At 39.2% G+C, this 22,681-nt stretch overlaps 1 protein-coding gene across 2 annotated transcripts; it reads left to right on the plus strand.

Annotated features, from left to right (window-relative positions):
- The first annotated feature begins 1 nt into the window (after window position 1).
- Window positions 2-21,548, plus strand: SUPV3L1 (Suv3 like RNA helicase). Of its 2 annotated transcripts, XM_030486330.1 has the most exons (15): window positions 2-527; window positions 5,357-5,434; window positions 5,728-5,835; window positions 7,007-7,121; window positions 7,686-7,854; window positions 9,360-9,471; window positions 9,755-9,832; window positions 10,965-11,056; window positions 11,982-12,162; window positions 12,674-12,767; window positions 13,488-13,707; window positions 14,074-14,154; window positions 15,576-15,752; window positions 17,235-17,383; window positions 17,773-19,861. In XM_030486330.1, the coding sequence occupies exons 1-15, from the start codon at window positions 281-283 to the stop codon at window positions 18,269-18,271; spliced, it is 2,400 nt and encodes a 799-aa protein (XP_030342190.1). In that variant the 5' UTR covers window positions 2-280; the 3' UTR covers window positions 18,272-19,861. The 2 variants fall into 2 exon arrangements, with proteins under 2 accessions (XP_030342190.1, XP_030342192.1); XM_030486332.1 differs by lacking the exons at window positions 2-527; window positions 5,357-5,434; window positions 5,728-5,835; window positions 7,686-7,854 and having other exon boundaries at window positions 7,035-7,121; window positions 17,773-21,548.
- Window positions 21,549-22,681: the final 1,133 nt, after the last annotated feature.

Consider the following 22,681-nt stretch of genomic DNA (forward strand, 5'->3'; position numbering starts at 1 on the left):
CATCTGGGTCGTCTTTGTTGATTGGCTCTGCCCTTTGCAGCCGCAGCGCGTGTTACTTCAGCATCCCCGCTAATGCCCGCCCCGGGCGGCAGAGGGGCGGAGCTGCCCGGACGTGACGGGGGCTCCGGCGCCTTTTAGCGCCTCGTAGCACCGCGGCTGGATCCCGTCGTGCAGGCGCCGCTGTGAGGGCCGAGCTGCGCATGCGCGGCGGAGGGCGTTACGTCGGTCGCAGCTCGATGACGCGGCAGCACCGCGCCGCCACCGCTGCCCTTCGCTGCCGATGAGGCGGTGCGCGTGGCCGCTGCTGCGGCTCCCCGCGCGCGCGGGACTCGTGCTCCGCCATGGTGGGGCCGCCGCGGCCCGGCTGCGCCCTGCCGCCGCCGCGTCCTCCTTCTGCTCCTCCGTCGGCGGGGACGGCAGCGCCCGGGCCCCCGACACCTCTCTCTTCGTGCCCGTGCCGTTGAAGCCTGTCGGTGACGGGGCCGAGGAGGATGTGGGCGCCGAGCTCACGCGGCCCCTCGACAAGGGTGAGTGTGGCGAGGCAGCTGTGGGGCGGCGGTGCAGGCCTTGTCCTTCCGCGGCCGGAGGCGTGCTGCCCCTTTGACCCGCCTGCGGGGCTGGGTGCTCATGAGGGCCGAGAGGAACTGGCGGGCCCCGCCGGGCGTCGTCTGGCCGCTCCCCTCCCGCCCCGGGGGCCCGCCGCTCCGTTCGGGTTGTTTCCTGCGGCCTTATCTCGAGAGGTCTTGCCTTGTGGCTCCTCTGGCCGATGTAGCTGCTCGTGCCCACGAAGATGAAAGTGGGATAAAAGCTGCCAGGTGGGGAAAGACAGCCGATAGCGAGGATTTTACCAGGGCTCATTAGGTGTGCTCTGTGTGGGGGAAGAAAAATCCATTGGCCTACATCCTCCACTCCTTGTTTCAGCGCAGTCAGAATAGAGGTACTTGGCGTGGGGGCAGGTCCCACTGCTAAACTGAAATCATGTGGCACTCCAAAACCGGAACTGTATCTGAACTTACAAGTCATAGTTTTCTCAAATATTTAGCCTTACTTTTCTCATAGTTTTCGCAAGTACTGGTGTAATAGACAGAATAGCACTGTCTTTGTGCATGTGCTTAGATCAAAATTGGGTAAAGCATCCACTAGTATTTCTAGCATCGGGCATCAGCATTAGAAACTTAAGTTTAACTTTCAGTTAGAATAGTGCAGGTCTGTTTGTGTATTCTTGGGTTTGCGTGTTTTCTGGTATGAACAACTGTGTTTTAAGTGTAGGTTTCTGTGTATCAATTAGGAAAGCTCTGTCAAGAACTATTCACTTCAGTGCCCTCTGTGTTATGAGAGCTGCTGAGTATGTCAGAAGCAGAATAGGAGTTTGAACTTCAGTCTTGAAGTAAAGTAATATCTTTCTCAATGCTTTATATTCCTCTTTTGTCTATCTGCTGGGTATGTGTCGTGTCATTTCGCTTAATACATTTTTTGACATGTAAGTGGAAACAAGAAATTCTGTGGTTGACCTTTAGATGCTCTACACTTCTGTTCTTTGTTGTCTTTACATGTAATTATACCTCAAGAACCACTGAGTGAGTTGTAACTGCTTTTTCAGCTTTTTCCATTTATTTTAATTCTTTTAAAATTTTTTTTTTTTAATTTTTAGTTATAAACCATACATCCTGTTAATTTTTCATCCATATTCAGTCTTCTGCTTGGGAAAGGTCTTATTTTATCTAGCTGTGCTAGCATACTATCTTTGAAGACTTCATACATAAGAAACAAGTTCTTGATCCTTTTGATGTTTGCTGGTTCCAAATGAGGGTGTAAATGGAAACTTTATTCTTCATATGTTCTCCTAATTAAGTGTTCTGATAGCACATTATTTATATTAACTCCATGTATAGGAAGCATGGGAAAATGATCTTAATTTGTTCAGAGCTCTTGAGAAGAGAATACCTGGTCCTAACAGCTGAAAAACCCAGCTATGAGGAAAAATCTTGAACAGCTGTTATGCAAAAAATCTGTGTTGTTTTCAGACTTGTCTTTGAGTGTTGACTTATATTTAGTAATGCATTCCTTGGGTGCTAGTAAATATGAGTGGTGGCATCTTACTTGTACCTTACCTGTTGTCTTGGGTTATATTGGATTTCTTCAAAGGTACAACTAAAATGCCCTGGGAAGATAAGTATAGACTCTGTTTGGTCTCTGCTAACTTGTTGAGAGAGAACAGATTGACTAAAATTATTCATGTTCCCGCAGGTAAAAATTAACTACTTTGAACAGCCTGAAGTTCTTTCATGTGAGACCAGCCAGGTGGCCAGCATGGTGCTTGTCTGGGTTTGTTTTTTTTATAGTTTGAATGAAGATGCTCTGTCAGATTTTGCTGTCAAATACTGAACTAGATTCAATAAAGAAATATTATATTTGTAGGCTTTCTGATTATGGCTTGTGAAGAAACTTTGTTGTTTGCAGAGCATGTAGTTCCAGTGTGAATCATCTTGTTAGCTTGTACGTGCTGAAGTGAGACAGCGCTCATAGTTTTCATGCTGGTCAAACACTGTCTGTATAACAGAAGCCTTTTTAGAAGCTTGCAAAGTCTTTATAACAAACCTGCCGCTTAACGGCCTTTAGTGGAATTCAGTCATGGCTGTTTTCTGTGACTTCATAGGAAATGGATCCTTATGCGTGGTGATGTATACTTTCAGGTTTGGTGTATCAAGTATGTTACAGTTAGCAGGAGCTTTGATTTTGAGTTTTTCTTAAAGAAATTGTGGCAGAATATATCTTTCCATAGCTTTTCATTGCTTTTACATTAGTAATGTTTCTGATAGATTTCTGTAATGGTGATGTCTTCATTCTGAAAGGCCCAAATGTACAGCGTGATGGGAAACCATAGAACAGTATGAAATTGCTGTATGATGGAATTATTAAAGATCTAAGTAGCTGTTTGCTAAACTTCTTGTATGATTACAGTATTAAACAAGCCAGTTGTTGAGTGACTAGGTAAGACATGAGCACATTATACCAAAATATCTAAGGAGTAGTTATGTAAAAAAAAAAAAGAAACTGTGATATTAATCTTAGAGAATGAAAGGGAACAAGAGATCTGCTCATGCATGTAGCGTCAGAAGAAAGGGATGTAAAGAGCAATGAGAGAAGATATGGATGTTGTAAAGGTAAGTGATCTGCTATCAGTACAGAGAGAGAAAGAAGGATTGGTACCTGACCTCATGATCTTCAATACCGGGCCTGAATGTTGCCAAGTCAGTGGGCAACACAAATTAGGTTTATTTGGACTGCGAGCCTTCCGGTATGGGGATGACCCAATATCCATTTTAAAGTAAACAAAAACCTGCTATGTGAAAGATCAACACTTTCTGCCATGTGGCTTCACAGAATCCTTGATATAGTTGTTGATCTGGGGCCCTAATGCTCGGTTGTCATATTGAGTGTCAGTTCTATGGCTTCGATTGTCAGACCAGTGGACTGTGCTTACTGGTGAGGAATGTAAACTAGGAAAGATGAGGTATTGTCAGCAATTCATGCATCAGAAACAGGAGGTGCCCAGACAAGTGGATTATTTAGATACACAAGGTCACTTGGACAGGACAATATAAGTCTAATGGTTCTAGGGGAGTTTTAAAACACAGCAGTTCCAACTGCCCCAGTGGTAGCATACAGAAATGGAATATTGTCATCCCAGATGCAGGAAAATGGCTGAAGAGTCTTCCTGCAAATAGGGCTGAAATAGCTAAACGAATCTGATGCTTTAGAGGCTAACTGCAAAATTTCTGAACTTAATCACAGAGTCAGGCCATCTTTTTACACAGAACCTTAATGCTGCTGACAAGTCAAAGTAATTGAGGACTAAGAGCTAAAATACTATTCTAGAGTGAGGAAATGATAAAGAAAGGGAAATCTTAAAACAGAAGTGAATGGTACAAAAGGTAGTGGTGGGGGCAGGACAAAGATCCAAGTATGTACCCTGATTGTTAGCTGTTGCTGTAGATGTAGTACTACGTGCAGTTAGATTAAGCTAATGTGGGCATGTCTCATTGGGCCAGCTTTGTTTCGTTTTGATATACTTTATTGTTAAGAGAAGTATTTGTGATTAGGAAGCATCATGACCTTGGATGTTGTAGGCTGTGATGGTCCCAATGTCATGTTGCCTTGGATAGTAACAAATGTTCTAGCATTGACCTTTTCATCTTGTAAGGCCAGTAGGTTGTGAATTTATCTGCATAGCTGATGTGTTAACTGTTATAAGTTCTTGTGGAAGCTCTGAAGAGAATTAGCCCCATGCTTTCTTTTAGTGCAGCGTTTTCCAATCTGTATTTGATTTCTAGACCGTTAAATATTTTTTAAGGTTCATGTTGTGGTAAGCTTTCTGTGTCATAGCAGAGATTTCAAAGAGTTACAGAGTTAGCTGCAGAGAGCAGAGCTTAGCACTGTTGTGTTCAGTGACTTGTATTGACAAACCAGGGGTGTGCTGCATTATGTATCAGTCCTAGCATTTTATAACATAGGGTTTGTAGACTTGAATTTTAGGAATAACATAAGCTTATGAAAAGGTGCTCATGATATTTGCTAGATTTTTGTGAATTTCTGATCTGCTATATAGATGGAGAGGGGACACATTTTGCCGTTATGATTTAACTAACATTGCAATTTAATGAACTAAATTCAAGAGTGTACGTTAGTAAATACAGTTTTGTTGCAAATCTGAAGGTGCCTTTTAGGGGAAGGAAAGGGTTTATTTATAACTTTGTAATAAGATATTTATGCAAACAAAGCTGGTGACATATATGAGGAAACTCTGTTAAGTTTTCTTTTCCTCTCTTTTATTTAACCTGAAAAATAGGAATAATACTGCATCTGGTTTGCCTGATCTGGAGTGTGTCTTGGAAGTAGGGTGGAGGGAAGAAGGTATTTTGAGATGTTTAGTAAAACATGTCACCAAGTAGTTTAAGTAGGTTTACTTTTCACATTAAAATCTGCTGTTTCCTGATACGTGCCAATAAAAAGCAAACAAAGAACACCCCAAAACCTTAATTAGTTTGTTCTGTAACATGTTGGCTCAGGTTCCCACCTTTATGCTTTTCTATCAAGGATCAAGGAGAGCATGTCTCAAATACTGACCTCAGCTTTGTGTCAATTCTTAATTCTGCTGTGGTTTAAGGTTGTCCTTTCCTACAGGGGGCTCAATCATTGATTGTGTTTAATTTAGGGATAAATCATTTGAATCCCCTCAGCATAGCAAAGAATCCCTTTCTCCAGAGTAAGGAGACTATGAGCCATGATCTTTGTGCTAGGAGAATGTGATTTAATTTTGAGCAAACTAAAAAAAAAAGTTACTCTTTTTCTACAGGTGAAGTTCTAAAAAACTTAAATAAGTTCTACAAAAGAAAAGAAATCCAAAGACTAGGAGCAGAAAATGGATTAGATGGTAAGAAAATGTTCTAAGGTTTTGTTTTGGTTTTTTTAATTTTTATTTTTTTAATGTGTTATCTGTTTCTACTCAGGTGTGGTATTAAGTAGATCTGATCTGTTATGGGTCTTACAACACTGCTTGTTTAGGTTGTCTCTGTCACTTGGTTCAAACCTTTATATTTACTTTTAATATCTGATATTAAGTTAGAGGTTTTTAATGGACTACAGTGTTTTGTTGGGTGTTTACAGGTATGGTTTTGTGACCCCAGTCACATTCACTTTGTTCCTTTTTCTCCCTCTCCCCCCCAGCTCGCCTGTTTCACCAAGCATTTATAAGCTTTAGGAAGTATATCATGGAATCCAGTTCTGTGAGTGCTGATTTGCATATTATTCTCAATGATATATGCTGTGATGCAGGCAAGTATCTGGAGTGCTTTTAAAATTAAATACATGTTTTTTTCTTGATTTCGACCTGTATGCTTACCTACGTACCTGTGGATCCCCCTACTGAGCTGTAAAAGAGGTTAAAAATCATTGCTTCCCCATCAGAAATATTTGTGCCCCTCCTATGGAGGGATCTATCCTTAAATCTTCCAAAGTGGAAACAGAAGAGGTGGAGGTCTTTGCAAGCAGCAGCCTGTTTTGTAGTATCTTTACTTCCCTAAAAACAGTACTGTTCCAATTATTCCTCTCTTAAAAATTCAGTAGTCACTAGGGGGCACTTTGGGAGCTTTCTCCTGACCAGGTAGCTTTAAGTGCTTGGGAATACAGCTCTGACGTGCTCTGTTTCTGTGTAGTATTAATAGGAGTGAGTGTTGCTTGCTTAGTGCATCGTGTGTTATAATCAAAGACACTTAAGTGAGAGGTGATGCTAGCTGGTTACAGTGGAAACAGCCTTCTCCACACTTAGAGCTGCAGTGCTTACTGTCTTTAGGAAATGTGAAGTATCTTTTTATATGAGTTGTGCATAAAATCCTCCACATGATTTCCTTACTTCCACTCCTTATTTACTTATATATGAGCATTGTTTATGTATGCCTTAAAACTCACATACATAGAAGTGTAAAGTTTTGTGGCAAGTTTTGAAGTTTTTTAGTTGAGTTTACTGAGATAATACTTGAAAATACTACAGTTTTTAAGTTCTTTAAATTTTTCACAATCATTTTCATTCATTGACTACTAATTCTCAGTTAAAACCAAAAACACACAAAAAACCCCACTGCTTTTTCATGTGTGTGTATGTTTGATGACAGGTTTTTAGATTGAGATAGTTCTTTGAAATTCTGTGAGAGCTGGGCAGTTTAGAAGTTCTCTAGACATGTAGACTACTAGAGTGAATATACTGAATTTTATTTTTTTCTTCAAATTGTTGTATTTGTAATACATTGCTTAGTGGGTCTGTGTACTCATGTTAGTTTATCTTTCTGCCATTGAGATAATTATTGAACATTGTAGGGAGCCAGAAGTTGAAAGAATTATCTAAGTGTCTGGTGGAAGTAGCAGAATTTTTTTTTTTTGGTAAAGTTTCTGATGAAGACACACACCTTCAGACAAGCATGCAACTTTCTTAAAAGGATTTGTCTTCTAGGTCACGTAGATGATCTCTTTCCATTTTTCCTGAGGCATGCAAAGCAAATCTTTCCAATGCTGGACTGTATGGATGATCTACGCAAGATCAGTGATTTAAGATTGCCGCCCAACTGGTCAGTGTGTTTAAGTGGTTGTAATGTTTTCTTGTGTAACAGAACTTCATAGTTTGTGGACCTAAGCTTTGTGATGTGTAATTGCACTATATTTTCAGTTCCATTTCTCTGTTTTTACAATAATTAATGTCAGAAACTCTATATTTGTTCCAAGATATATTGCAATCAGTTAAAAAGAAAATAAGATTATATTGGCTATTAAAGTTGCTGAGTTGGTATAGTCTTTTCAGAAAGCTGTCTTCTGGCTGTATCTGTTTGGGAGGTTGCATGCTATAACATTAAAATGTTAATACACCCAATGAGAGAGATCACAGTAATGAGAATTATTTTGAACGGTGTGTGTGAATTCCACTCTAAATCTTTGCATTGCATTGTTTAGAAGATGAATGTGTAAGACTTAGTAACTTCATTGTACTGTCTCTAAGAACTTGATCTTTCTGCTTTCAACACGCTTTAAAAAGTCTATTAATAAGTAAATTTTTAAGCTAATTTACAATTTCCCCTGAATCAGTATCCAGAAAACCAGATTTGTTCAGCAGATGTGTTTTTTTGTGTATGTTGTAGGTATCCAGATGCCAGGGCTATTCAGAGAAAGATAATATTCCATGCCGGTCCTACAAACAGTGGAAAAACTTACCATGCTATCCAGAGATTTTTGTCAGCAAAATCTGGAATATACTGCGGTCCACTAAAACTTCTGGCTCATGAGATCTTCCAAAAGAGTAATAATGCTGTCAGTATGTTATATTACTTGCCTATGTCCTTAGTACTGGAACAGTCTCATGAATGCATGTTTGTAAAGTACTGTAGTTGCTTAAGATAGTCCATGAAGTAGTATGCTTGAATGGATGCCTTTGCTTTGCAGTAACAGCTCATGTGAACACCAGTTGTGCATTTCTGCTTTGTGCATGCAGAATGGAACATCATTTCTCCAAATGGAACATCACTTTCCCCAAAGCACATGCCGTGCAATCATCCCTGTGACCTGCCTTCCTTTTGTTGGGTTTAGCCAGGTTCTGTTATTAGCTTTTTCAGTGTGGAAACCATGGCTTCTTTTGCCCATGAACTTTATTTTAGCTTGTAGGTGAGAAATTACCCTTTCTTAACTCAACCTTCTGCTTCAGTGTTTAAATATATTTCACTCAACCATCTAACAAAAACTTCTACAGATTCAGATGTGTTGGGTGGAAGAGCACTGCCCTCTATCAGGTCCCTAGAAGAAGTTTTCATTAGTACTCTTTTTATTGCTTCCAGCATCTTTTTTGAAGGCTCCTCACCAGTGAGTTTCTGGCTACACAGAGCCACACCAGTTCTCAAGCCTTATGATAACACCTCACATGTTAATGCAGCATAGTATGTATGTACAGTAGTGTTTACCACATGATCTTATGATTTCTCTTTTTCTGATAAGTCTATGATTTAGGGTTTATAATTCCAATTATTCATTGATCAAAGCAACACGTAAGAAAGATTGGCTTGTCTTAGGAGATATCTGTAACAAGTGCCTTGTAGTGAATGTGGATACCATGCAGTGATATTCCTGGTTAGTAGAGTTACTGCACTTTTTTCCCCCATGTGTTTAGTGTGTGCAAGGACTTTTAACTAGGCAGCTCATGAATCATATATAGCCCTTGAGGCTTAAACAGGGCTTCCTGCATGCCTTTCCAGGTGGCTGTAAACATGGAAGGAACAGCCATCCACCTGAGATTCAGCAAGTGTAAAGCTGACAGAGGATAGTGGCCCCTGCTGTCTCTCACAGCCAGTCCTCATGAACTCTTGCTGTGTGAGTATAAGGCAGTAGGTGAGACATCCAACAGGGCAATCACCAAATGAGCTGGAGGAGGCCGGAGTTTGCAAGGCTCCTTCACTGCTGGACAATGCTTTATGAGCCCCTTGTACTACAGCTCTTCTGACAGTTCTTTTGTTGCAGATGTGACAGCTCTGAAATGCTCAGAGGAGATGTAATATCCTGCAGGAGTAGGGGAGGGCATCTAATTACAGACACTACCTTTTCATTATACCCTTCAGGTATAATGAATATGTCATTATGAATATGTCATTATGAATAATGTCCCTTAAATACAGGACACAAGTCTTAAAAGGCTGAGTCATTTTCTGGATAGTGTCCATTATTCTGTCTTAGAAGCTACTTTAAGAAGCTAATTTTTTTTTCCCCCTTTGGAAATGGGATTCCGTTGTGTCACAGAAACTTAACATGAGTTTTCTGAATCCCTTTAGAATGTGCCATGTGACTTGGTGACAGGAGAAGAGCGTGTGTATGCCAGTGAAGATGCCAGACAAGCTCCTCATATTGCTTGTACCATCGAAATGTGCAGCACTAATACACCTTGTATGTATACAGAATTGTTTCAGTCATATCTATGGTATCTTTATGTGCATTATTGCTTGCACTCTGAAGTAGCTGAGCTGTTCTTTTTTGCTTATATTTGAACAATTTCTAAACTGTGTTACAGGAGTTAAAACCATGATCATCTCAGGATAGCTTTTTGGTGGTAGAGGATTAACTTGATTTGAGCAACCTTTTTTAGAAAGCCTTTGAGTTCCTTCCTGTGTTAATTTGCTGTTCTAGATGCTCTTCCTTGGTACATGATATTTTTCTTTTGTGTTTTAAGATGAAGTTGCTGTGATTGATGAAATTCAGATGATCAGAGATCCTGCCAGAGGGTGGGCTTGGACAAGAGCCCTTCTAGGTAAGCTTGTTTGTGTTGACAACGAGCTAGTTTAATGTGACTATAAATGGCACATTAAATTCAAGCTTAGCAGTTGGTATATTCATAAGTGGTTTCAATATGGGAAGCAAAATAAAAGTATTTTTTCATCTTATGTCTTCTCATAGCAGGATAGAGAGATACTCTGCCTTGAAGGATTTGTCTGTATGCAGCAAGTTACCTGTCATGTTTTACTTAATGAATGTTTTTTTAAGATTCTATTCTAGAAATTATGCAGATGCCTCTTTTAGTTTTGCTTCCTTAGGTAATACGGAGTCTTTGTGTTGTTACTCTGTGTTGTCCTTTTACGTTGATTATTTTCTAGAGGTTAGCTTTTTATTGTTCAATTAAAACAACACAATTGGGCAGAGATTTTGTTATGAAGAGATACTGTTAAATGTATGGCAACATGACAAACATTAAATATTTTATAGTGTTAATCTAAAGTGGCTTGTTTATAGAGCTGCATTGATCTGTTAAATTCTTAGAAGAATGCTTCTTTTGATAAATTTAGAATTTTTCAAGAGGAATTTTTGAAACTCATTTTGCCTCAGATTTTGAGCAAAAGTCTGGAATGTGGCTTCTCCCCCTTCCCTTCCCTCCACTGCTTGTGGTGCTAAGTTTAACAGGATGATTTGTCACATTTCCTCTACCTCCTGTTTTATTACCGTTTCTGTTCTCACTGCATTGGGGACATATTCATAATTTTAGGAGGTCATGCAGAAAACAAAGCTCTTATGTTCTGCTGTGGGTTGGGAGTTAGTAAACCGTTTGTAGTAAATAAAACATTTTCAAAGCTTTGCTCCATTTGTTCAGTGTGGTGAGGGTACCTCTTTTGGCTGAGAGGGTGCAACAAAGTATTAGCTACTCTGATTATCATACTAGTGGATTTCCAAGCATCCCTTGCTGATACGAGATCAAGAGCAGCTCTAAGTAGTGTATAGTGGGAGAAGTGTTAGGTACTGATCTGGAGTGTTGAAGGAAATGAAATGCAGTCCTCATTGACATGTTTAGCAAGCAAAATATAATTTTTGATTAACTTAAAAGTCAGCTAAAGCTACTGTGTCTATAAATACATAACATTTTGCACTTTATTTCATTGGATCTTGTTTAGGACTCTGTGCAGAAGAAATCCACGTTTGTGGAGAAGCTGCTGCTGTTGACTTGGTGACAGAGCTCATGTACACTACAGGGGAGGAAGTTGAAGTAAGCTTTTTAATTCTGTCAAGTTATGGACAGAACATCAGGTTTTCCTTGCTGGAAAACTGGCAAAAATTAGGGGCTTCACTGATCAAATTTGTTCTTGCAGGACTTCTTGTTAAAATGTTTCTCAATTCCTGTAAACTAAAAGAGATGTTGCAAAGTTGGTTTGGTTGGTTTTTGGTTTGTTTTTTTTTTTTTTTTAATAGCGGTGTTTTGCTTAGGCAAAGTGTTTTGCTGAGTTCCCTTCAGGGAATGCTACAGCTGTTCAGGGGCTTTCTTTACAGTTCTGTTCTTCCTGAAGGGCACAGTGCCCTAAAGTTTACCAAGGTTGCTGGATCTCTTGGTATTTATTCTCCATATGAAAAGGAAAGGAGTTAAAAGAGCTAACATCTCCAGAACAAAGTGATTGAAAGATATCTGAATCCCAGCTTTACTGTCATAAATACTTTCTTTGGAGGGGGAAGATTCCTTTGTGAAGAGTATTTAAAAACATAAAATTTGGTCCTAAGTCAAGCCTATATGATTTCATGGTGAATTAGCTGTAGCTTTATATATGTGTATATGGTGGAGTGTGTAATTCTGAAAGAGGACCAGTTACAGCATTCAGATGATTTGAGTGAAAACAAACTCTCATTTCTTTATAGAATTGCTACATAGCCTGTACATTTCTTTTCTTGAATCTAGCTTACATGTAAAAATATATAGTTCTTCTGTTTCTTTAAAAGACCATATAGTTCTCAGCCTGGGAGGTGCTGCAAGATAGTAAGTGCGTAAGGTGTATGTCACCTTCTCCCCAGTAATTATCCCTTCAGGACTGTGAGAGGTCCCTCAGTGTTACAATGAACTGTGATAGTAACCATGCTGGCTGATATTCCATGGGAAGTTTTTATTTAAAAACATATTATCTTGCCAACTCCTCTGTTTCTAGGTCCGAAACTATGAGAGACTCACTCCTCTCACTGTGCTGGATTATGCCTTAGAATCTTTAGATAACCTCCGTCCTGGAGACTGCATTGTCTGTTTCAGTAAGAATGACATTTATTCTATCAGTCGACAGATTGAAGCCAGAGGATTAGAATGTGCTGTCATATATGGCAGTCTACCACCAGGTAAGACTTTTGCTTTAAAGGATATGTTCTGCTTCTTGCTCTTCCTTAGAAAAACTTTTAAAATGAAGCAGTACAAGTTTTTCTAGTTTTATATCTGTATATTGTTTGAGAAAGTAATCGTTGACTGTTTTTTTTATTTTGGGATTAGACCTTTATTATGTACTTCATATTGATCTTCAGATAGATGTAATTAAGTGAGGTCTGTCCACAGCTCTAGGAATGATTTAAATCCCTCCTGCCCTCTTCCGCCAACAACAGCCAAATACCAATTTGTTTGTTTGCTTGTTTTGGGTTTTTTTTTTTGGGGGGGGGGGGGGGGGGTTTGTTTGGGTTTTTTTGTATGTTTGTTTTTTGAGGTTTTTTGTTTGTTTGTTTGTTTTTTGTTTGGTTTTTTGTTTTCTTGTTTTCTTGTTTCGTTTTTTGTTTTCCCTAAAGGCATTGGTCTTAGTAATACATCATCATTGTTTTGTAAGAAAAGTTTGGTATGTGAAGTGTTTTGTCATTTTTTTAGGGACAAAACTTGAACAGGCAAAGAAGTTCAATGATCCTGATGATCCATGCAAAATTTTAGTTGCTACAGATGCAATTGGAATGGGACTCAATTTGTAAGTACTTGGAACAGGTTATGGTATGGTTTTGTGGTGGATTTTTTGTGTGGTGTTGTTGGTTTTGGATTATTTTGGGGTGTGGTACCTACGTTAATTTGTTCACTTATTTCTCCCTAGTTTGGCTAATTTGGCTGAATAGCTGCTATGTCTAGATAACACAGTACATACATTTTGATTCTGAAGTAGCGATCAATTTGATGTGTTAGAACTAAGCTTTAATTTTAAAACTCATTCTAAAAATTAAATGGCTCACTTGGCCTAATTCCGTGTGATAGTAGGCACTGTTAAGATCCTTTCAATTCACTGGAGTAAGATGTGCACAGTTGCCAGTGTCAGTCTCTTGCATTTCTGAAATACAGAGCGAGTTCAATCCAATTTCAGATGTATTTTGGTACTGGAGGTGATGCAATCACATTGCTATAAACTACTAAGGCTAACTAAAAAACTAAACTACTAAGGCTAAACTACTAATAATGAATGGATTGGGACCTTATTAGAACATGGTTGATGTGTATAGGGATGATGATTCTCCTGCAACTAACCAAACTAACCAGTAGTCTTATGCTGCCCTTTTGAATATGCTGTGTCCATAAGTAGTATCTGTAATTTATAGAGGAGAAAAAAGCTAAAACCCAACCAAACAAAAAGCCTTTCATGCTTCTGTCGTAGGTTGAAATAATTTGCAAAAAAGGATTCCTCTTTATTCAAATATTTCAGGTGTATAAGAAGAATAATTTTTAACTCTATAGTAAAGCCAGCTATCAATGAGAAGGGAGAAAAGGAAATAGACTCCATTACAACCTCGCAGGCTCTACAAATCGCAGGCAGAGCTGGGCGTTATGGCTCATCCTTCAAACAAGGAGAAGTCACTACAATGCATCGTGATGACCTTATACAGCTGAAGGAAATTTTGAGTGAGCCTGTGCGCCCTGTGAAGGTGAGAGGCTCAGTACCTGGTTTCTACAGACATGCTCTGGAGCTGTTCTACTATGTTCTGATCCCAAATTATTTTACCTTGTGTGTGTTTACATGTTAGTCTTAAAAATGGTTTGTGTCATGCCCAAGTGACTTTGAATATATGTCCCATTTGGAGGCTTGCAATATTTCATTTATATTGATGCTGCTCTTAAGAACTAAAAGCTCAAACACAAGCTCAAGTTCTACATAAGTATGCTAAATAAACTGGACTCTGTAGGGTGCTTTGGTTTCTTGCAGTTGGTCTTTCGAGATTTTGTTTCTGATGCACTGACTTAAAAACAATATTGAGAATTAATGGAAATATTTTTCTTTGTTTTCCCTTTAGGCAGCTGGCCTACATCCTACTCCTGAGCAGATAGAAATGTTTGCTTATCATCTCCCTGATGCCACTCTATCCAATCTAATTGTAAGAATGATCAAAATATTAGCTTCTGCTTTAAAAATTAAGCATTGCTTATGGTCACTGCTTTTGCTCAGACATGCTCTTTGGGAACCTAACAGCCCCGTGTGTGTCTTTTATCAGTTGGATTCTTCTCTCTACCACCACAGTGACTGCAAATATGTTCAGAATGGTTAACTTTTCTTTCTTAAAATAAACTTGAAAGCTGTTGAAGTGTGTACATATGTTCACGTGTGTTGAAGAGTATGCAACAACCTTTTCATTTCACCTTTCCTATATTTTAAGTGTAGAATTTTTGGTCAGAGGCTGAAAATATTAGAGATTGAAATTTTGTTAAATTCCTGGGAAACTGGGCCGGTCTGAGAGCTACTTTATTGTAAACCAGTGTCTGCTTAACTTCGAGAAAACAGTTTTTTTTAAATCTACTTGATTTCATCATTAGCTGGATAATAGAATTTTTGGAAGTGCCTAAACCTTTTAAAGTAGAAATTAAGCTTACAATGCTGTATTTAGAAATTAGTATCATGGGTTTTAATACACTGAGAAATTCTTAGCAGCTGTCATGGATTTAAGTTTGTATTACTGTTAATATAGCAAAGTGTACCGTTTCTAACCTTGAGTTAAAAGATTATACTTGGAGACTTCCCGGAAGACTTAGGCTGGTAGGGTAACAGCACATCTTTAAAATTCTATGATTGAGAATTTCTGGGCTAGCATAGAAGTATTAAGATAAAACTCATGTTGTTATTGATCTCTTAAATATTTGGTCACATATTGAATTAAGAAGATCAGTGTTTCTTTAAAGATCTTTAAAAAAGTCTTTCAAAGATTTAGACTAGAGAAATAATTTTGGGGCTGCATAAAAATTCCCCCTGCAACATGCAGTTGGCATCTCCTTTTTCTCCAAACCTTGGATACGTTTCAGGTATTCTTTGAACTCTTCTGTTGCAATACTCTATTTATCTTGTGATTTCTTTCTTCCTAAAATATTCCTGACATTGTGCTAAAAATACCTCAATTATTGAATTTTATGCTGTAAAATTAGCTTTTTGGGTCATGCTAAGTGACAAACGTTTAACGAGTTCTAGACATAGAGCTGGTTCCTGTGATGGTGTTCTTTGTAACTAAAATGTGCACTTCCAGAACAGTGTATTTGTTACTTAGGAGATGAATTGAAAATGCTTAAATGAAGCATAGTGCATTATGTTTTCTCTGATCCTGTGTGAGAGAATTTAACGAAAATCCTCTTAAGAGTAGAAGGAACTCCCCTGTCCCTTTTTTATTACTGTGATCAAATTTGATATTTTTAACTGTTCTTTCAGTATAACTAGAATTTGAAACACTGAATCACTTTGTGGTTTAGTAATACAAAGTTTAAAAACTCTCTCCTGTGATAACATTCTCTTCATTTGGTTATATTTTCACAGGATATTTTTGTGAGTCTCTCACAAGTTGATGGGCATTACTTCGTCTGCAATATTGATGACTTTAAATTTCTAGCAGATATGATTCAGCACATTCCACTAAATTTGCGATCACGATATGTCTTCTGCACTGCACCCTTGAACAGAAAAGAGCCTTTTGTGTGTACCACGTTGTTGAAGGTCAGTTATTTATTTTCTCAAAAAAATGTGGTATCTACATTGGAGCAAGCAAGTCTTGGTGCATTGAGATTGTATCTAGCTGCTATATTGATTGTGGATTTTGTCATTAGATCATGTGAGAGCATTCTTGAAGTGCTCACAGGTAGTAATGTAAAATAGCTGGAGATATTTTCTTTTTAATTGCATTCTTCACCATTTTTATTGGCCAAAGCTTCTGAAACTTCTGAGACAGATTCTCATTTTGTGATGTAAGTTAAAATTTGGGTAGCTTTTCTGCTGTTTGCCTCAGAGAATACTACTGCTTGCCTTGCAGGCAATCTATGAACTGGGAGAGATCAGAATTGTGTGATGTAGCTACTTGTGCACCCTTAAGCATTAAGTGGTGCATTAAGTGTGATTGCTGATGTTAGAATACAGTTACATAGAATTAAACAACCCAGAAAATACAGTGCTGTAAGTTGCTCTCAGAATTACTTCATTTAACTTTTCAGGCCTAGATGAACTGTTTTCCACTGTGCCCCTGGTGTGATTATTTTGAGGAATATGTAGTCAGCTGATGTCAGTTTTTCAGGATTAATAATTTTGTTTGGGTCTTTAACTTTGTTAGTATCAACTTTGTCCCCTTTTAGAGACTGCATTAAACATTAAAATAGGGTAAAAATGAAACTGATGTGGTGCCCTTGTGTCACAGATATTAGACCTGTGCTTTTCAAAAATGGCTAATAATTTTCTTTAAAAATTGAGTGATTAAAGAGTTGGGTGGAGGGGGGAAAGTGCCTCATTAAGATAATTTTGAGCATTCAGGTCCCAAGTAATGAAGGCGCAGAGGGGCATAATGTGATTTCTGATGGAGGTAGGCTGTTGTGAATGTCTGTGTGAATTTAAACCCCATTCCTTGGCAAAAAAAACCCTTCTGGCATCAGCCAATTAGGAAGCAGTTATTCCAAGTCATCAACACTCCTGAAAATTATAAATATAGCTCTTATTTGGCTTGTTTATGTCTTGGTAAAAGAGCTGAGATGTCTGGGTTTCAGAAGGATTGATTCTGAGTGCAGATTAATTGGTTTGACTTATGAATAGTGTGTTTCCTAAGTCAGGAAACACATTTAACATTTTCTCAATCCTGGAGATTCTGAAACGAGATAATCAAAGTAATAGGAGCAGGAGAATTAAAAAAAGGAAAAGGTCTATCTGCTTTGCTAGATGAAATCATGTATCTTAAGTGTTATGCTTTTCCGAATAGCTCTGGACATTTGTTGCTTAACTCTGGGCATGGCCCATGGACAGATTGTGTCCTGGGAAGGAGAGGTGACTCCTGTGTTGAGTAATTCAGTAAAAGAATGTGTGGCATTTGGACTGTGTAAAACAAAGCAGGTATTTTCTGGAGTATTCTATGTACACAGACGCAAGAGAATTTAACTCATATGGGATTTCTTCCTTCATAACTAACTGGGGACTTCACTGAATCTACTTCTTTTTCAGTTTGCAAGACAGTTCAGTAGAAATGAGCCTCTGACATTTGACTGGCTCTGTCAGCACACCAAATGGCCATTAGCTGCTCCAAAGAACATCAAAGAGCTTGTACACCTTGAAGCCGTTCATGACGTTTTTGACCTCTATTTGTGGTTAAGGTATTGTTTTTGTGCTTGAAAATTGTTTTTATTTTTTTCTAATGCTTACAACTACAGTCCTAAAAAAGCAATGTCTCCAAGCCTGTGTGTATGTGGTGCACTGTGACCTCCTTTGACCCTTTAGAGGATCTTGACAAATGCAAATGTAGCGATGTTGTGGGAGCAAGTCATGTGTTCTGCAGAGAGCAGTTTGTGACTGACAGAGAAGGTTAGAAACAAAGTGATCCTGGACTAGAGCAGCTGAAATGCCACTTAAAATACAGTGGCCTTCCCATGCAACATGTAATAATTTTTTTTTTTTACCATACATATTATGTATCTCATTTTTGTCCCAGTCTGCAGTCCTTCAGTGAAAAGGCTGAATTCTGTGTTGTTTTGCCTCTCTTCAGTTACCGTTTCATGGATATGTTCCCTGATGCTGTCCTCGTGAGGGATATACAGAAAAAACTGGATGACATTATACAAGTTGGTGTCAGCAACATCACAAAGCTGATCCGAGCTTCACAATCTGCAGCTGCTCCTGGCACAGCAGAAGTTGTGTCAGAAGACTTTCCTCTTTCAAGGACTAAGAGGGATACCAGGGCGGTTTCAGACCGTCATTGTGCAAGGTCCACAGAGGCACTCTCTGTTGCAGTGGACGTGCCAGGAGAAAGAAGAGCAAAGAACTTGAAAGCCGCCTATCGGTCTTCAACAAGGCAGGAGGATCTGAAAAGCTATGGACGTGGATCTCTTGCCAACAGATTGCTGCGTGAAGGACTTCTAACACAAGAAATGCTCAGACAGCTGGAGAGTGAGTGGCAGGATCAGCACAGGAATGGTAGATATGGCCTTGATTCAAAAAGAGATGATCAGAGTAGTTCAAAGGAAATGGGGAAAAAGAAAAAGTAGAACCATGTCCTAATTCTGTTTAGTTTTATTAATAAAATAAAATACTATTTTAATAACTTCTTTGGCATTTCATGTTTACACTGCTACAGCTCCTTGATGTTTTCCCTTCTCCTGTGACCAGATACATGAAGCAGTCAGAGAAATGGACTCTTAAAAGCTCAGAGGCCATACGTTTGCATTTACCAGTCAGCTGTAGACTTTTTCAATCATGGTATTCAGCAAAAGTCTATGATCTGCTGCTGTGTGAAAATTTGAACTTGATGTCTTCTTGCAAGATATCCTCACGTCGTTAATAAACGTCACATATTTCACTAGTAATGAATTAGCTACTCATTCCATCCCTTCCCAAAGGGCAGAGTTTAACAGATAACGAACAAGTAATGAACAACGTGGCAGGAAATTGGTTCATAATGGTGATAGGAGTCATGTGCCTGTAACCTTTGTGTGTGTTAAAATGTGGAAGCATTTGTGTTAATGCATTGAAGGATGGTAAAATTCTGGCCACAGGAATTTTTGAGTAAATTCCAATTCTGTCATCTGAGGGGTAATTACTGAAACAAAGCAGAATATGTCCTTGCTCTTTGAATTGTATTCTTTCTTCTAGGAAAAGCTCATCATGCTGATTCAGACAAAGTTTTGAGGGAGAAAGAAAAGCAAAAAAAATTGGATTATGATTTTTTGGGAGAAAGGAGGAGATGTTAGAAGCATAGGTGTAATTTTAGTTACTTTTGAGAAATTCAGATGTCTGTTTCTCCTTGACTTTTCTAGTTCCATTTAATACAAATTATTTTCTTCTGTAGCATTTCATAAATGTTTTTTTGCTTCACATGCCAGTTTGTGATGCCTGAATTTTGAGAGGACACTTATAATATTTTACTTAAGCTCACATAACAGCTTATAGTTTAAGTAACAGCTTCTGAGTTGATATTTGTGCCAGTAGTATTTCCACATACCTAGTTTATCATGGCTATCATAAACTGGAAAAGCTAGGTGCTTACTGCTGGTGAAAGGTTTAATTTGTTGGAACTAAATTTTCTTGAAAAGGACTTTTTTTTGGTTTTGTTTTTTTTTTCCCGATGCAGTGTTGCTGAATAATATTTAAGTGCACGACCAGGCTATGGCTCTTTCATATATGTGCAGGTGCTCTATCATTTGTTTTCAGAGTGTGAGCAATGTTAAGGTATGCTTTTGGGCCTTCGGTAGGGATACTGGAGAGTGGAAAGAATCAGAAGCAGGTTTCAGCATTAGGATGTGTTGCTCAGGCTGCCTGAGGAGAATAGTGCTGCAGCAACTGTATTTCTGGGGTTGGCTACATACAAGTCTGCAGACCCTGCTTGTCTTAATACTGGGATACTTGTAAAAGCCAGGTTGAATTTCACTGTATCAAACACCTGACATTCTAAAATGATCAGCCAAATATTTCCGCAGGTTGAAAGTTTGCTCTGAATGCCCTTTGCTTCCTCCTGGTATCAATCCCTTAAGCTGCTGTTTGGAAACAAGTCTGCAGCAGTTTGAATAATGTTTTAACAGCTGATTTCAGTGTATTTCATTAACTCTATCCCCATTAAAAGCAGACAGTGCTTAAATGTTTCTAGTCTATATGATCTCTTGCTGATTTTAGTACCACACTGGTGTGGAGGGAAAGCCCCAGCTTTCTTTCCTCCCCAAAGAAAAACCAAGCAGCTATATGTGTGTGGCAGTGGCAATGTGAGTATCATGAATTTCCTGCTTTGTGGATGGGTAATTTTGCTTTGCTTTCTCAGAGTCCTGACAGTCTCTGCTTAAGAACAACATGACTTGCACAGAATGCGAGCTTGCAATTAACCCTTACAAATGTATTCCATTTGATACTGTTCAAGTAGCTTGTGTGATGTGGATTACGTGATTGAGTGGTATCAATTGCACTTGACAAGCTCAATGGGAAGTTGTAGTTGCTCAAGCCTGCAGATGGGTTTTAAAGGCATGCATTTCCATTTACCTCTTGGACTGCAGACTCCTTCCTGAATCTGCAAACCACTGTTCAAAACCACAGCTGTGTAAGGACAACTCCTCTCTTTTCTCTCCCCCAGTGCATGTGGGGTTGGGTTGCAGGAGGCCTACATTGCTACTGTACTTTGCTTCTAGTCTGTTTTGATGAATTTATCCTTTAATTGTATGCTAAGTTGCATACTAGTGTATATTTTTGGGCAAGGAAAGAGTGGCTGGGACTTCGGTGTATAAGCCAGCCTTGTGTATGAGCAGCAAGCCTTGCAATAAGGAAGCTAAATGACTATAAGCATTCTTTTTAGTATTTCGCTGAGATTAGCACTTGGCTTAACTCGGTGCTTGTTTCCATAGTGACTCCATAGTAACTGTTTTAAGAGCTCTGAAGTTTATTCAGGCGTTTACAGGCTGACTTTTTATGAAAGTTTTCTTTTCTTCTGAGCTAATGGTGTGGCTGTCATTGACTCCCATTAGAATGACTGCGAAATTGGTCCCATATGGTAGAATCTGGACTGGTGTGGGGCAAAGGTATGCCAGCTGCACGTTTTTAACATGCCCTGTGCAAGCAAGCCCCTGGGGGAGGATTGAGCGGCCTCTTGCTCTTCTTCATGGGGCTGTGCCAAAACCTTTTCTTTTTAAACAACGTCAACAACAGTGTTCACTTGATCTGGGAATCACATTTGCAAAACTGTTCATTTCAGGTGTTCAGATTCCAGATTAATTTCAAGCATTCAAGTCACAGATGTTTAGAAGTTTATTGATTTCACAATTACATTTTTTGGTGTGTTTATTTGTTATGCGTCATATGTAAAATGCTGATTGTAACAGCACTACTTGGTAAAAGCCTAACTTCTCTAAAGCCAATGTGCTCTTTTCTGTCTGAACTGTCTCCATCTCTTCTAAATAGCGTCTGTCCTTGGAGTGAATTTTCCAGTCAGTCCTCTCAGGTTTTCTGCCTTCTTTTGCAGGCTGATGTTGCCCTAGGAGAGACATATGCAAGGCAAATGTGGGGACCCCTTTCTGTTCTGAGTTTTGATGGATTTGTGGGAATATAATGAGGAAAAAAGCTGCTGCTATTGGGATGGTAAACGTGTTCATTGACTCATGTTCCAAGACCACAAATTCGTTGGTCCTGGAAATATAAGCTATAATGTAGAGGGATTTCTCTTAATTATTCACCTGTAGCCTTGTTTGTCCACTGTCTCCTTGTAAACCTGGGTGCCAAACCCAGCAACCAGGGTTGTCACTACCTCTCATACCTCATCAAAGATAAATGCAATAAAATGCTTATTAATATGGTACCTTTTTTCTGGAGGAATCTGGTGTATGTTTAGCTGATACACTCAGGTATTTATCTGAATAACCCATGTAGCTGTGAGCTCCCTTCATTGCAGGGCCTTTGACTGCGAGGCTGTGAGAGGCACATGAGCACCAGCCTCTTCAGAATTCTCCATTGTGCCATGAGGCACGGTTTGGAGGGAGAACTGCAGCACAAGAAAGTAGGGAGAGGGTTATTATAACTTTGAAGTCTTATTGGCCTTGCAAAGGGGGAAGGGAGGGTTTGTGACTCACTTTTACTGGGTGCAGCTTGAACAAAGGGAAAAAACAACATTGCCTCAAGCCTCCAAACTGCATCCAGTTGGAGCTGATCTGTTCAGTTGGTCCTGGATTGTTTCCCCTGTACTGGTCAGAATACACAAAATGGCTGTAACATATTTGGGTATTGGGCCCTTAAAGCACTGAACCACTGTCTATGTGGAAATGAGATAATGTCTTGTCTTTTCTTGCACAACAGCCTGCCTGAAGCTAGGATGCACCAGGGATGAGCCGACAAGTTACGCAGCGGTTCTGACATGTCGGGTATTTAACAGAGCTCGCTGCCAGTTTAGGAACATTTAGATCTTTGAGACCCTTTTCCAGTGGCATCCATTAGAGAAAGAAAGAAAAGAGAGAATGAAAAATAAATCTACTGTATTACACACACAATGAGCTCTGGATCAAAGTGGGATGGAGCTTGAAAGGTGATGTTTTCAATTTTGCTGGCCAGAGGGGTTGTGACTCGGATGGCATGGGTAAACAATGAGGAAAGAGACAGTCCCTCTGGGAGTCAGTGTCTAACGAGCCAGCAGTTATTAAAAGATGAATACAGGAGAAGTGAACCGTGCTTTCTGGCTGGTAGCATGGCTTTTTTTCTTCTTTCTTTCTCCCTTTCTCTTCAAGATCAAAGGCCTAATTTTAGGGCAAGCCATATTTATGGACTGTTTAGCCACTCTGTCTGCTTTACTCGTGTTATAGAACAGTGGAAAATAAAGAGAGCTGGGGGTATCTCCAAATGTTCAGAGCTCATTCCTAATGCAAGACAGAAGACCTCAAGCTTTCCTAGCAGAGGTTCCATATAATTTGACTGCAAAGGGAGTTCCCTTCCCC

Source organism: Strigops habroptila, chromosome 5, assembly GCF_004027225.2.
Source record: "Strigops habroptila isolate Jane chromosome 5, bStrHab1.2.pri, whole genome shotgun sequence".
Taxonomy (NCBI): Eukaryota; Metazoa; Chordata; class Aves; order Psittaciformes; family Psittacidae; genus Strigops; species Strigops habroptila.

Bases quoted from the DNA above. Each gene is read 5' to 3' on its own strand.
- SUPV3L1 (XM_030486330.1), top strand. From the start codon at position 281: ATGAGGCGGTGCGCGTGGCCGCTGCTGCGGCTCCCCGCGCGCGCGGGA. The intron at 5,435-5,727 runs GTAAGAAAATGT...TCTCCCCCCCAG, and splicing joins AGCAGAAAATGGATTAGATG to CTCGCCTGTTTCACCAAGCA. The intron at 5,836-7,006 runs GCAAGTATCTGG...TTTGTCTTCTAG, and splicing joins TGATATATGCTGTGATGCAG to GTCACGTAGATGATCTCTTT.